At 45.8% G+C, this 13,112-nt stretch overlaps 2 protein-coding genes; one reads left to right on the forward strand and one right to left on the reverse strand.

Moving 5' to 3' along the window:
• The first annotated feature begins 4,968 nt into the window (after positions 1-4,968).
• GSTUM_00007851001 (uncharacterized protein) lies at positions 4,969-7,729 on the forward strand. XM_002839718.2 has 3 exons: positions 4,969-5,378; positions 5,464-5,802; positions 5,869-7,729. Exons 1-3 carry the CDS (start codon positions 5,039-5,041, stop codon positions 7,359-7,361), a joined length of 2,172 nt encoding a protein of 723 aa, XP_002839764.1. The 5' UTR covers positions 4,969-5,038; the 3' UTR covers positions 7,362-7,729.
• Positions 7,730-8,300: 571 nt separating this feature from the next.
• On the reverse strand, positions 8,301-12,500 carry GSTUM_00007852001 (uncharacterized protein). XM_002839719.2 has 9 exons: positions 12,250-12,500; positions 11,884-12,188; positions 11,626-11,677; positions 10,930-11,467; positions 10,689-10,876; positions 9,663-10,624; positions 9,531-9,612; positions 8,907-9,483; positions 8,301-8,845 (listed from the first exon to the last, which is right to left on the reverse strand). Exons 4-9 carry the CDS (start codon positions 11,053-11,055, stop codon positions 8,450-8,452), a joined length of 2,331 nt encoding a protein of 776 aa, XP_002839765.1. The 5' UTR covers positions 11,056-11,467; positions 11,626-11,677; positions 11,884-12,188; positions 12,250-12,500; the 3' UTR covers positions 8,301-8,449.
• Between the last annotated feature and the right edge of the window lie 612 nt (positions 12,501-13,112).

Consider the following 13,112-nt stretch of genomic DNA (forward strand, 5'->3'; position numbering starts at 1 on the left):
TATCACGGGACGAGAAGGCTGGATGAGTCGGTAGAGATAGTATGTAAGGTGGGAAAGGGTGAGCATGGTTCAAATATACTACTGTTTAGGTTAAATTACTTAAAGCACTATTGTAGACAATTATGAAGCTGCTAGTAATAAACACTAATTATAGTTAATTTACAATTAAGGTTTAAAAAATAGTTTATATCCAAAAGCAACTTGAATATAAATCTATCTTTCTTTTCTATTCAACTTATCAGCTGCATCAATATGTTCATATTTCTCATATTTCTCATTGTGATCTCCTTGTTTATTCGTACTTCTCCATAGCTCACCAGTAACTTTTCTTTCTTTATCCACTCTCTTCGCCTCGAAAACCATCACTGGGTAAACTTTCCCACTAGTAGAGCGAAAGAGAATTCTCTGACTAGTAATCTCTGTATCCATAATATCAAACTGATTACCGCTATGCTTAAAGTCTATAATAAATATGTTAGTTTACTTATTCCAAGTATAAATAAATTATATTCAAAAGAGACTATTAAAAAATTGACCTTTGTTATTTTGTTTTGTCCACAAGTGATGACCTGGTTCAGACTGAGATTTATTGGTAGAATTGGATGTCATTCTTAAGACTATTAGTAAATTTAATATAATAAGTATTTAGAATGTATACATTACCTGTTTAAAAACAATAATAATACAAATAAAAAATAAGGTAAAGTAAAAGTAAAAGATGGAAGAATATTGTATTTCTGTGTGCAGTTTTCTGATTTGGTGAGTTTTTTGAAACTGACATGGTGCAGGATGTGGTATAAATAAGTTTTAAAAAATTTATAATATGTACTGCTAATATAAAATAATATAAATAAAACACAAAATAAGTAATTTTTTTCATATTAATTTTATAATTAGTATGATAACTTACTTGATATCTGGTAATAAACTTTTTTTACAAGGCTAAATCATCAGTTAAAATACTATTATTTATTACAAATCAGATTTTAATAATATCTTCTTGCTTTAGACTCCAGATTGAGTAATTAAGAGATAATGTGATTATTAATTACCTAATTCTAGATGTAATATAAAATATTAATCAATTTATTAATTCTATACGTTCTCTATTTTAATATATTTCTTTATTATTATAGACTATAAAACTTTCTCTTTTAATTCAGTATTCTTTCTGCTTTATATTACTCAAATCAAGTTTTATTAATTGAAAAGAAAATTACTATTGCATCCTGTTTTGGGTATTACACATACAGTATTTTCTAAAATTTTATATAATAATATTCTTTTTTCTCAAACCTTACAAATAAATACATATCTATTTATCATGTATTAAAAAAAAAGCTATTGTTGAGTTTTTTTTTAAGAACTGCATTTCTCTTGTACTTTAAAAAAAAATTTATAATATATAATCATCACAAACTAGATGTCATACTATTAATGTAAAAATTTGAATCTATTTTTCCACATATTATGAGATTCAAGGAAGTTATTAGGAGTCAAACTATCAAATTGCAGCTGATATCTTTAGCTTTATATATTATATTCATCTACAAAATTTGATTCTATGGAGATTCATGTTATTTTATAAACTATCTTAAAAATTCAAATATAATATAAAAAGTAGATTCTGAACACATTTAGGTAAGAAGTAAATAGTAATAGTAGTATAGTAGTGAATATAGATTGGTAAATGCTTACAGACCTATTTCTTCTAAATAAAATAGGTACCCACCTCATATCAATACAGATTACATATCGTTATAATCAAGGAAAAAATAGGAAAAAATAACTTAAGTGTAAACATATTTGATCCTGAAATCTGCTAGTAAAAGCTGAATAACTACAAAATAATCTACTAGTGTGACACATTAAGAGATAATACTCAAGACAGTTTAAATACATCCCAAATGCCAGATGAGAAAAATAACTTATATAATCTTTAATCATTACCATGAAATACTAAGAAGATAACATCATCCAATTATGATAATAGTAAATAAACCAAATTTCAACAAGGTCCTCGCAACTTCCCCCCCACAGAACCCAAAAGCTACTTATTCCAGAATTCTTACAGGACATATTGGGTGAGGCAGGAGTTGTCGTGGTCGCCTCATACTAAATTTACCTACTCGAGTACAATTACAACCCTTGCACTATTGATGGAGTGACTGAATTCTATGATATATCACGGATAAAAAGCCACACTAATTCCTATTGGCTTAACTATTGCTACCGCACGGTACTCGCTCTTGGTGCGTGACTGCCAAAACTCGGCAGTGCGCACACTCGAGTACCGCTCTGCACCCGACCCCAGGCCACAAACTGGCATCATGCTCCCTCCATAACCCACCAATCGCCTCCCAATCTGAAGTGTGTAAACTCTCAGTAAAGTATTCTACAGGTATGGTATGTCACCACAACAATTCTCACCCCCTCTGAAAAGCTCTGCCGAGTAGAGCAAGAATTGGAATTTTTCATTTTTTTTACTCCAGCCATAGCCCAATAGCAACCACACGTGATCGCTAGCCCAACTGTCAATACAAAGTAGGAAGTATCATACGAGTACAAGTACAGTACATGTGCGATAAGGCTAAAAGTGGCGATACTGACCCTCAGCTGAGCATACAGTTGTCTACGGCACGCCCCGTTCCGATCAAATAAATCTACCGTAAGCACGCCTAGCGGGTAGGGCTGGGATAACTTAACGCAACAGTTCCTATACTATACAGTACATCGGAACTCTGCAGGTATTCTGAGCTTATTTTTTTTCCCCTCCATTCTGACGTTACCCAGGGGGGTTCACTTCGTTTAAACTACTGTATGACATAATCGTTCTACTTCTGTGTTCCCGCTCCGGCGCTCCCCGGCCCAACAACTCGTCTGCCGGTGAGTGTAATCTTGTCATGCAACCAGTCTGACCCTTTACTGTACTTTAGCTATGTACTCGTACATGTACAGTACTCGAGCACATGTACAGTACTATGTACTGTACATGTTTCCCATCATGACATAAGATCGGTGCAGAGTTGTTCGCTGATGCTGATGACAAGACAATTTAATCGTATGCAAGTGTTCCTTTCATCGATAATCTAGACAATCCCTGCTATCCAGAACAACAATCCAAATTAGTTACCTAAGATTTTAGTCCACGGGACAAGAATTGCAAAAAGGAACTCCCACCCGACCCAGGAACTTCCCACCGAACCACCAACCTCTTAATTTACCGCGAGCATCAAGGAAAAGAAAGCTCCCTCAGAGCCTCATGACCTTTAAACTTGTCTGCCTCCTCCTCTCCTCTCACCATAAAACCAGAAGCTCCAATCAGAGCTCTAAGTTACTACTGTAACAAACGCTTCCTCAACTACCCCATCCCCCACGTAACCACCAATCAATCATAATCCGGGGAAAAGGGACGGGGGCTTGGCTCATGCCGGGGTGGTGCCTCATTCACTATTGTGCGAATGTGATTACCTTTGAAAATACGGGTAAGCACTCGAGTTTAGCACGGTATCCAAGGTGGACTGCGCGCGGTGGGGTTGCGCTTGGCGGTTGTCTCTGTACGACGGGAATTGGGGGGAAGGGGCAGTGCCCCCGACTCTGGTAAGGCTGACCGACAGTTGATGGTGCAACTCCACTATCGCCCAGTGGTCAATCGGGTACGTACTCGGGCGCTGTATGGGAAGTGGCAGTCTACCGAACCTCGAGTGAGGCGGACAGGCCAGTCTGAAGTTTTCAGATGGACCATATCCCGCCACGATACCACGTAATAATTGGCTGGTAGCAATTATCCAAGATAAAAGTCTTGGCGCAGTTGCCGCAGCTGTCAGTCGATGATTGGTGGGCTCTGGCGATGGTTTCGATTGGGTCTGATGGATTGCTGAGTGTCAACCAATGGATTGGAGTCCTTTGAAAAACTCTCCTAGATTAGGTGCGCACCGTACGTATGCTACCAATATAATAATAACAGGTGTGCTAGATCAATATTTCTAAAGAATAAAGTATCAGGACAGGAGAATATTTTCTCAATTTCTTTAAATCTTATTAATTATACCTCTTATAGACTAAAAAATAATAATACTCAAAAACAGACTCACCAGGTTGAAGAGGAAAAATAGTTTAACATACTAGGTACCAATATTTTGACAGATACTAAAGGGACTTTTAGCAATCACATATAAAATTTATATTCAAATTGTGCTTTATACATGTACTTTGTAACTTACTAATCCCACAGTTTAAATCTACTTATATAATCACCCCAGTCCATTACAATTGGTCGTTCTTAAATCGAGTTGTACACAACACTGAAGGTATTTGAATTTCAAATTAAATGGTTATCAAGCACAACCAAAGCATTTTTATTCTAAATTGTACTTTATTTTCAGGGAAAACAGGGTTTTTTCCCGGTCGGCTACCGAGCAGGGCCTTAGTGTCTATGCATGCCAAACACGTCTCCATTTATCTTTTATTTTTTTTATGCTGAAAAAAATGCCATAAGATTGAGAAACAAGCCATTTTTCTTCTTTTTTATCTTCAGGGTGTTCTAGCGAAACAGTCAACCAACCAAAAGCCCGGAGCTGATAGCCAAGGACTGAGCTGGATTGGATACGGTTGGCCTTGGTCCCACGGAAAGGTTGGCTCCCCTGCGGGTGGCGCTGTGCATGACGTACTGTATTATTCCGACTGGAGGCAGGTAAGGGGCTCAGCCATACCATATTGAACTGGTTGGGGAGTAAGTTTAACTAGGTATCATATCATATCATAATGTATGACCAGCATTCGTCGTCTCCGGGGTGCCTCTGTGTAACTCTGCGGTGCTAGCAACTCTACTGCACCTACCCTACCCTACCATACAGCTGATAGACTGGAAAAGTCTTGGGCTTCCTCCTCTATTTCTTCTTTCCCATCCCCCTCCCTCCCGTCATTCACACCCCTCGCTCTACCCTCCCTTCCTCCTCACAGCCATCGCGAAGAAGGACCACTCACTCGTACACCGACTACCACCTTACACTACACCACTACGACTAGCATCTAGCTCATGATCTCTCCAAACGAAACCGTCCGGAGGGGTGGTCGCGGCCTGTCCTACGATCCTGCCACGGGAACTTACACGCGCCCCCGCAAATCGTCGCAGACGGCGCCGCCACCACTACCACCCAAAGAGATAGACCCGTCATACTCGAACGAATACATTTACTCGCCCATCACCAAGGAGACTCACCGAGTCGCCGAACTCGACGGCGATTCTGATGCGGGAAGATTAGATTTGGAGGACAAGCTGGGGGACTCATCCAAGAGCGAGCAGAGACGATGGAAGGAAAAACAGAAAGCCAAGAGATTACCGAAAAAGAAGCGGCAACTGAGAATCTTATCACTAGGTATGTGCCTTCGGACCCCCCTCCCCCCGCCTAGAAGGCGCTAGCGTCGGCTAATATTGGGATCGTTTTTTGCTTTTTTTCTCAGATGGCGGCGGAATAAGAGGTTATTCTACACTTGTTATCCTTCAAGAGTTGATGCACCAGATATATGTCCAGACTCATAATGGGAAAGGGCCCAAAACTCCTGCCGATCTTCCTCGACCATGCGACTACTTCGATTTGATTGGTGGCACTGGGACTGGGGGGTTGATCGCCTTGATGTTGGGGAGGATGAGGATGGATGTTGAGAGCTGTAAGGAATACTACGTGCAGTTAACGCGTTATGTTTTCATCACAGACAAGACTATTTTGGGAGTACCTTACGGGAAAACTTTGTTCAAGTCTAGTCGTCTGGAAGAAGCTATCCGGCACTGCGTCCGAGAGAGTAGGTTCATTACATTTGCCCTATTTATAGAATCATTTGTTTACTAATAGATCATTCTTTCTCTAGGCACCAAGTTCGACACGGACAAAATTATTCCGCATTCCCCGCCTCCAACGAGTCCTCCAGCCATGACGCACAAAAGGACTGACTCATGGGCGGATCGGATTTCTCCAATCCGTCGCCGCGCCTCTTCACTCGATCGTGATCAACCCCGCGGCCGACGCGGATCGGGCGGGACTCGGAAAGCGGGGAATCCCGAAGCTCCCCTGTTTGACAATCGACCCGGTAGGTGTCGGACGTTCGTCACGGCTGTTTACAAGGGTACATCGCCAGAGTCGGCCGCGCCACCAGTATTGTTGCGCACTTATCCATCGGCGGCCGAAAGCACTCCATCGTATGATTGTAAAATCTGGCAGGCCGGTCGAGCGACATCGGCTATTGAATTCGCTTTCAAACCGATTACAATCGGACAAAACACCTTCCTAGACGAGGGTAGTGGGATATACAATCCGGCCATGCAAGCCCTGGAAGAAGCGCGAAACAACGAGTTCCCCGGCGATGAAATCTCCGTATTCGTTTCTATCGGCACGGGCAAGCGCCATGAAGCCCCCCCCCAATCACCGGGCCGTCACCGAACTAGCCGTGGTGAACGGCACCACAGCAACCATAGCTCTGTATCCCTCAGTCAGCAAAAGCCGCCCTGGTGGGAGGGCCTGATATCCTCGCCCTTCGAAGGTTTCGCTGAGGCGCGAAAGCGGCTCTACTCCAAGGTGGACGACTGCGAGCGCGTGCACAGGATCCTCATCGACGGCGAGGACGGTGGGCGCCCGGGACTGGCTAAAATGGGTGTGCCGAGGGAAGACTACTACCGCTTCAACGTGGAAGTCGGTGTCGGCGAGTTTGCTCTGAATGAGTGGAACCGCCTAACGGAAGTCAGCACGGGCACCCGGCGATACCTTAGCCAGCGCGAAACTAGCGGCCTGGCGCGCGAGTGCGCTTCCAAGCTCGTGAGGATAGATAAAGCTAACACCGCACCCGCAGGAGAATTTCTCAACCCAAAGCACCTCGACAAAGAAGCCTTCCCCCAATCCTCCCCCATAAGACCCAAACCCTCCATCCCCCCACAAGACATCGCAGAACTAAGCGCCGAGATCGACCACGCGACAGCTGATTGGGCCTCCCCTACGGCTTCCTCCCCACCCCCAGTCTCCCGACACGACACGCACCCGGCCTTCCGAGTAATCCTGCCCGACCACCGTCACCACATCCCGCAATCACCAACAACTGAAGCGATGACTATGGACCAGGTTATGACGCCAGAAATACGGGTGCAGGAACCACCGCAGTTACCGCCGAAGCAACCGAAACCCGGACGTCCGCTGTATCATCAGGAACACCCGTACTATCAGGCCGCGCAGGAGATGCCTACGCCGAATCCGGAGATTAGGGTGACGAGTCCGACAACCGTGGCAGGCGGAGATAGCGATGATGAGAGGAGGGGCGGGGTTCCACTTGGTGGGGGGAGGAGGAGGAGGAGGAGGAGCACCGGGAGGCGGTAGAAGTGGGGGTCTCTTTGTATCCTTTCTTGTTTTTTTCTAGTTCCATTTGTTTTGTTTATTAATGGGCGGGAAGAAGGTTGTGCTGAGCCAGCAGGAATATCCTTTTTTTTTTTCTCTACTTTTTTCTCTTCCTCCTAGAAATATTCCCTACCGTCCTCTATTGTCTCTACCGATTCCCTTTTTCCACCGGGCTAGCCGGGGGTCTCGCCTACCAGTTCGACCCATCCTCATCCACTCTAGCGCGATCTTAGTTTTCTCCCTCCACCCCCATTTCCTTCCCCGATCCACAAGCAAGTAAGCAGCCGCAAGCGCGATACCTTACTGCGCGCAGATTAATGTATTTAATGGTAACGATGATTCGTTTCCCCTACCATCTTTCTTCCGCCACCGCCGCTGCATACAATAAATACAATCCGTGAATTACTGTATAGTCCAGCACATCCAAGCACTTTCCACCACCTACCCGACCCAACACCACATCTTTGCTCCATGTACTAGTACAGTATTGTGCTCGTGCGTGCCGTTAACCAACCCCATCCCGTCTACCGTGTTTCCTGCTCCACCATTCCGATAGATGTGTATTTTTACTAAAGAGTGCTCGTATCACGGGAAAGTATATTACGGCACAGTACTCCCGGTTTGGGAAGGATTGATTGATGGTTTGGTTGGATAAACGGGTTCTTGTAGGGATTCTGGTGGATTATCATAGTTTAGCTCCTGCAGAGGGAGGGCGAGGGGTTATTGTGAGAACATATGGATTGTCATGACTGGCTCGCTCGGTGATATGGATTGACTGTGGGATTTTGGTTCCTGGATTAGGCATCACTACGGTGGGGTGCTTCAAAGGTATAATAGCCTAGCTTAGTTGTTGATCCCCGAGGAAGGAAATTCTATGAAGCGTTTACCGCACAGTAGTCACAAACTCTAAAGGATGAAGCTCAAAACAAAACAAAATTCGTTTTTGTTAAAACGCCAACAACTTGTGGTTCCAAACAACTTATCAACTCTCTCATTCCCGCACCGCCCACCCACATCCTGCCACTTTCCCCCTCTACCGGTACTCGGGTACAACAAGCCCGAAACCAACTCTAACACCCCGAGATCCCCAATGCCGCCGCAGTCGTAGAGCCAAGCCCCACCCACGCCCTCATAGCATTAATAATCGGCAAATCTCTATGCACACGCGTGTACTTTCCGGGCGAAATAGTGTACGAGCACGCGTCAGCAACATAAGCGGTATCCCTGGGCACACCAAGACATCCCGAGATCGCCTGGTTACCGGTATACAGGGAGCAGTCAGAGTGTCCGTCGGGGAATCCTGAGGCGCCGTTGTCCATGAAGGAGTATGAGGAGAGGACGAGCTTGATGTGCCAATTGGCATCGGTGCGGGAGAAGAGTTGGACTTCGAAGCCACGGTGCTTAGCGGCGTCTTTGTCCTTGATAAGGACGGAGCCTTTGTTGGCCATGTCGCGAGAGGAGGAGCCCTAGATAATATTAGCCATAATCATGGGATAGAGAGTATTAGTCGCGAGGGGGCGTAATTACAGGGTTCTGTTGGTCGTGATCGTCGTTCTGAATTGCGAAGCGTGATGCGGGAATAATCCAGCTGCCGCAGATAGGCATTTCCTTGGGATAATCTGAACTCCAGACCTTGACCTTGGTAACCTCTGAATCCGAAAGACCAGCAGCCTTGAGCTGGTTGTCAAGATTGGTGTACCATGACCATTCCCCCCCACTACAGGCCAAGAGGCTGGATTCTCCGCCCATTATGACCTCGAGCCACGTGATCCAATCCGCGGGCATGCTGCCTCCCATCTTCGCCTTTACGCGGCCAAGAATTTGCGCCACAGATGAGGGGCCAATATGCTTTGCTGCGTCAACACGGAAGCCAGTGAAACCGATTGACAGAAGGTCTACAAGGTAGGTCGCTATCCTATCCTGCACGTAGGGCTTCTCGGTATTCAGATCAGTGAGTCCCAAGAGCCATCCCTTCGTAATAACTTGCCCGTCGGTCCAGGAGTTCAAGGTTCTTTCACAGTGAAAGTCAGTTGGGCCATAGGGAACAGATGGAAACTCGAGAGTAGGGCGAGTACCGGTGTACGGGCTCAGAAGGTAGGTGTTGCTAAAGAGGTCAGTAGGACTTCAGATATGAGTTAAGGACAAGTATACCCGGAGGTAAAGTATGGAGAACCGTCGGTGGCATTGCGACCTGAGTACTTAGCGCAACTGGAAACTCTGTGGTTTTGGATGTCTAGCGAGAGTGAGAAGTTAAAACCTCCTGCAATGGGCACGGAAACCTACCACTTCCTTGGCCAACCATGTGATTGATAACTGCATCAGCGTAGACGCGAACACCTTCGGTGCGGCATGCCTGGATCATAGCTCGCAGCTGAGCCCTTGTCCCCATACGTGAGTGAAGTCTATAGCTGACAGGTTGATAAGAGAGGTACCACGGCCGGAACTGGTTATCTAGCTCGTAGTAGTGCGATCCCCAAACGTGTTCCGTTGCCGGCCAAATCTTAACACCCATCCATCCAGCCTTTCCGAGGAAAGCGCACTCCTTTGCAACATCATCATACGGCCATCCAAACAACTCGATAATACCACCCTTTTGCCCATCCGAGAAAGTGCTCTGCGCAGCTGATAGAGGAGCATTTTGCCAGAAGAAATTGAGAGGCTCGAGAACCAGGCTACTTCCATCAGATCCAGTGACTGTTATTTCCAATTGTCCAGCAAATCCCGAATTAACTTGAAAGGTATTGCTCGACTGGCCAACGCCGTTGAAGGAATACTTCAAACACTCGCCCGTACGACTAGCAGCATTGACAACAACAACAGCCCGAGTTCTGTCAGAGCTATATTGGATATCGGCATACCCGACGAGATTGCGGTAATCTTGGAATGATTTAAAATAACCATCCCCACCTTCCGGGGGAGTCTGCCAACGCCGCCTCTCGGCAGAATCGGGGAATGTGTAAACGCCGTTAGCGCATTTGTCCAGCCCGTTCCAGTTTCCGCATCCAGAGGGAACAGTAGGGACCGGTTCGGATGGGATCTTGGAAGGGATGATTGCCGGAGGGATACTAGGATCTACAGGTCCGATACTAACGGGTGTACCGGTACAAGTAGTAGTAGTAGTTGGGATAGTGGGCGTAGCTGTGGTACCAGATCCAACCGAAGTGGGGGGAATAGTAGTAGTCGAGGTTGCTGCGCCAGTTGTAGTAGGAACCTGGTAATTATCAGTGTTTCCGGGGTCATAGTAGCTACCGCATCTGGTATTAGTATTAGGTGCCCTACTAGCCAGATTTACCATTTTAAAAAACTTACGACGTTCCGCTAACATCATACTTGATGTGAAACTGAGTCGCACCGGTAGCTGTTCCTGAGAAAGTCCATATTTCATATCCATCCGTACCCTGAACAGACCAGGTGGCGGAAATCTTTTGACTATCGCTCCATGTGCTTCCCACAGCATAGAAAACTGTTACGACTTTCCGGTATGCGATATTTTGTATCTGTAGAAAACTGTGAGCATTCACATTCTCTATGGAAATAAAAGGTATCATACCCTAACAGAGCCAGAAAGAACATTATCCGTAAATGTCCATGATATGAGGGAAACCTGTGTTGCATCCTTCCGCAGAGGAGTAGCCACTGCCAAGGCAACAAACATCAGAAGTTGTAAGATAAACATCTCTGCAGCAACAAGTCTAGCAATCTACTCTCCAAACGTCCCAACCCAGAAGCTTGAGTTCTGCGCTTCCCGAAAGCTGCTTCGTCTGCACATTCCACGGCCTCTCCTTTTGCAAAATATCTCCTGCTCATCCCCCCCTCACCAGGCATATCTCCATCTCCCTCTGACTGCGGAGAAGCGAAGAGAGCCCTCACCAAAACTCCCATTACACTCAATTTTTCTCCGGGGATCTGCTGGCAGCCGCAGCGTGCGGGGGGTTTGTCTCTCGTTTAAGCCAGCCTAGGAAAGTACTCACATTTTGGGAAGGAAAGAAACCAGGCAGACTCAATATAAGTCCAAGCCCCGGCAAGTAGTGCCACCTGACCGGTATAAACCATTTAGCCGCCTGCGAAAAGGCGCCACCTCCTGTTTCCTACGCTCAACCGCCCGCGGTTTCTTGTTAGCTATACGTTTGCCAAAAAGAGATCTCGGGAGCGTTGAAGTAGCTGTACTATCGTGCGATCAAAAAAAAAAAACCATGGGCCATGTTGGGCTAGAAAAGCGGGAGCATAGATATGTATGGTACAGTACCTGAATTGGTGTTTCTTCCGTCCTGACAAGCCCCGGCTAAATTTGATTCCGGCTAACTTACCCGTTGGCATAGTCAGTATGAAATAAGATCCCAAGCCTGCGGATACTACTACAATGGCGGATACTGTCCCGAAGCTGCTGAAGTATCCGGTACAAAAAACCCGGCAGATCTCTCCATATGTATCACGGAATGGCATACAATACCGGATGAAAGGGAATACAAGATTTATGAACAACATGGGGATTTCTAAGACGTACCTGCTTTCGATAAACCTGAAATTCCTCAATAGTCCAAACCAGGTAATCACCAGATCGACCTTGAAGCTACAAAACCACGAGGCGTAAAACTTATGTAGCATTGGGGGGCCACCAAACAACCCGACACGACCACCACCAAACCCCGCAGAAAGCCTTGGCCGCAAAATGCGAACCCCGTGGGGCGATAACGCAAAATCACTGTAGGCGTCCTAAGATATGCTTCACCAACGGTGAGGCGGAATGGAAACGGAGAGGAAGATGAGCACTAAAATCCCGTGTAAAAGGAGCCGTCCTATCCTACTCGCCTCCAAAAAAAAATTAGCTAGATTTCGGGAATAGTTTACCCAAATGGGGGAGGTCTTCTACCTTCTCCACGAATAAATTCCGAAAAGATGCACGCGCGTGTTTGATAATTCGAAACTTTTTCTTCGGCTTTTGCCCTTTGCCCCACCGCGTAGAGCGCTATCTGATTTATCTGGTGGAGGTACGGGTAGATGGATATCTGGTTGCCGAATGGGATGGAATGGCTAGAGGTGACAGGTTAATGTTTGCTTTTCCTGATTATGATACCCCCTCCTTTTATTCTCTCCTTTCCTTCGTTCCTCTTGGAAGTTGGTAGAGGGAAGGAAGAGGGTCAAGGGATCAGGTCGGGAGCCCTGAGGTTACGTTTATACTTTAGAGGCTTGTGTAACCGAACAGGGTTCATATGCAATCATACGATGTCACTCGTTATGCCTGAGCAGCTGACTTGTGCACATGTGCAGTGTGCACTTGCGGGGGGTATTTGTGCACAGAGAAATTTCTACGCACAGTGTAAAATGCACAAATTTGAGTCAGAAGAAAAGAGAGGGGAACACTGATCCCTGATCTCAATCCGTATCCTTGTAGACATCCTTCCTTTCTCTTCTGCATTCACTGCACTCGGCGTTACCAACCGTCTTAAGCATTAGTTTTTATATTCAATTCTCAATAGGTCTTCACATTTTGGGATTTTTCCCACTTTGCTTCCGTTTGCAAAGACACTCCCGAAGGAGCACCGAGCGACACGGACCACCCCGAAAGGGGAGAAAACATTATGATTTCAGGGAAAGGGTAAGAAGGGGGGATTAGCCTGCGGTGCTGTGGAACCTGTTGCATAACCTTAAGGATCACATGAAAATCTGCTCGAGTATCATAAGGTAACCTGCGATAATACTCGCACCCTCCTGACCCTCGGCTTCAGGGCTCTG

This window comes from Tuber melanosporum, assembly GCF_000151645.1.
Source record: "Tuber melanosporum whole genome shotgun sequence assembly, scaffold_4, strain Mel28".
Taxonomy (NCBI): domain Eukaryota; kingdom Fungi; phylum Ascomycota; class Pezizomycetes; order Pezizales; family Tuberaceae; genus Tuber; species Tuber melanosporum.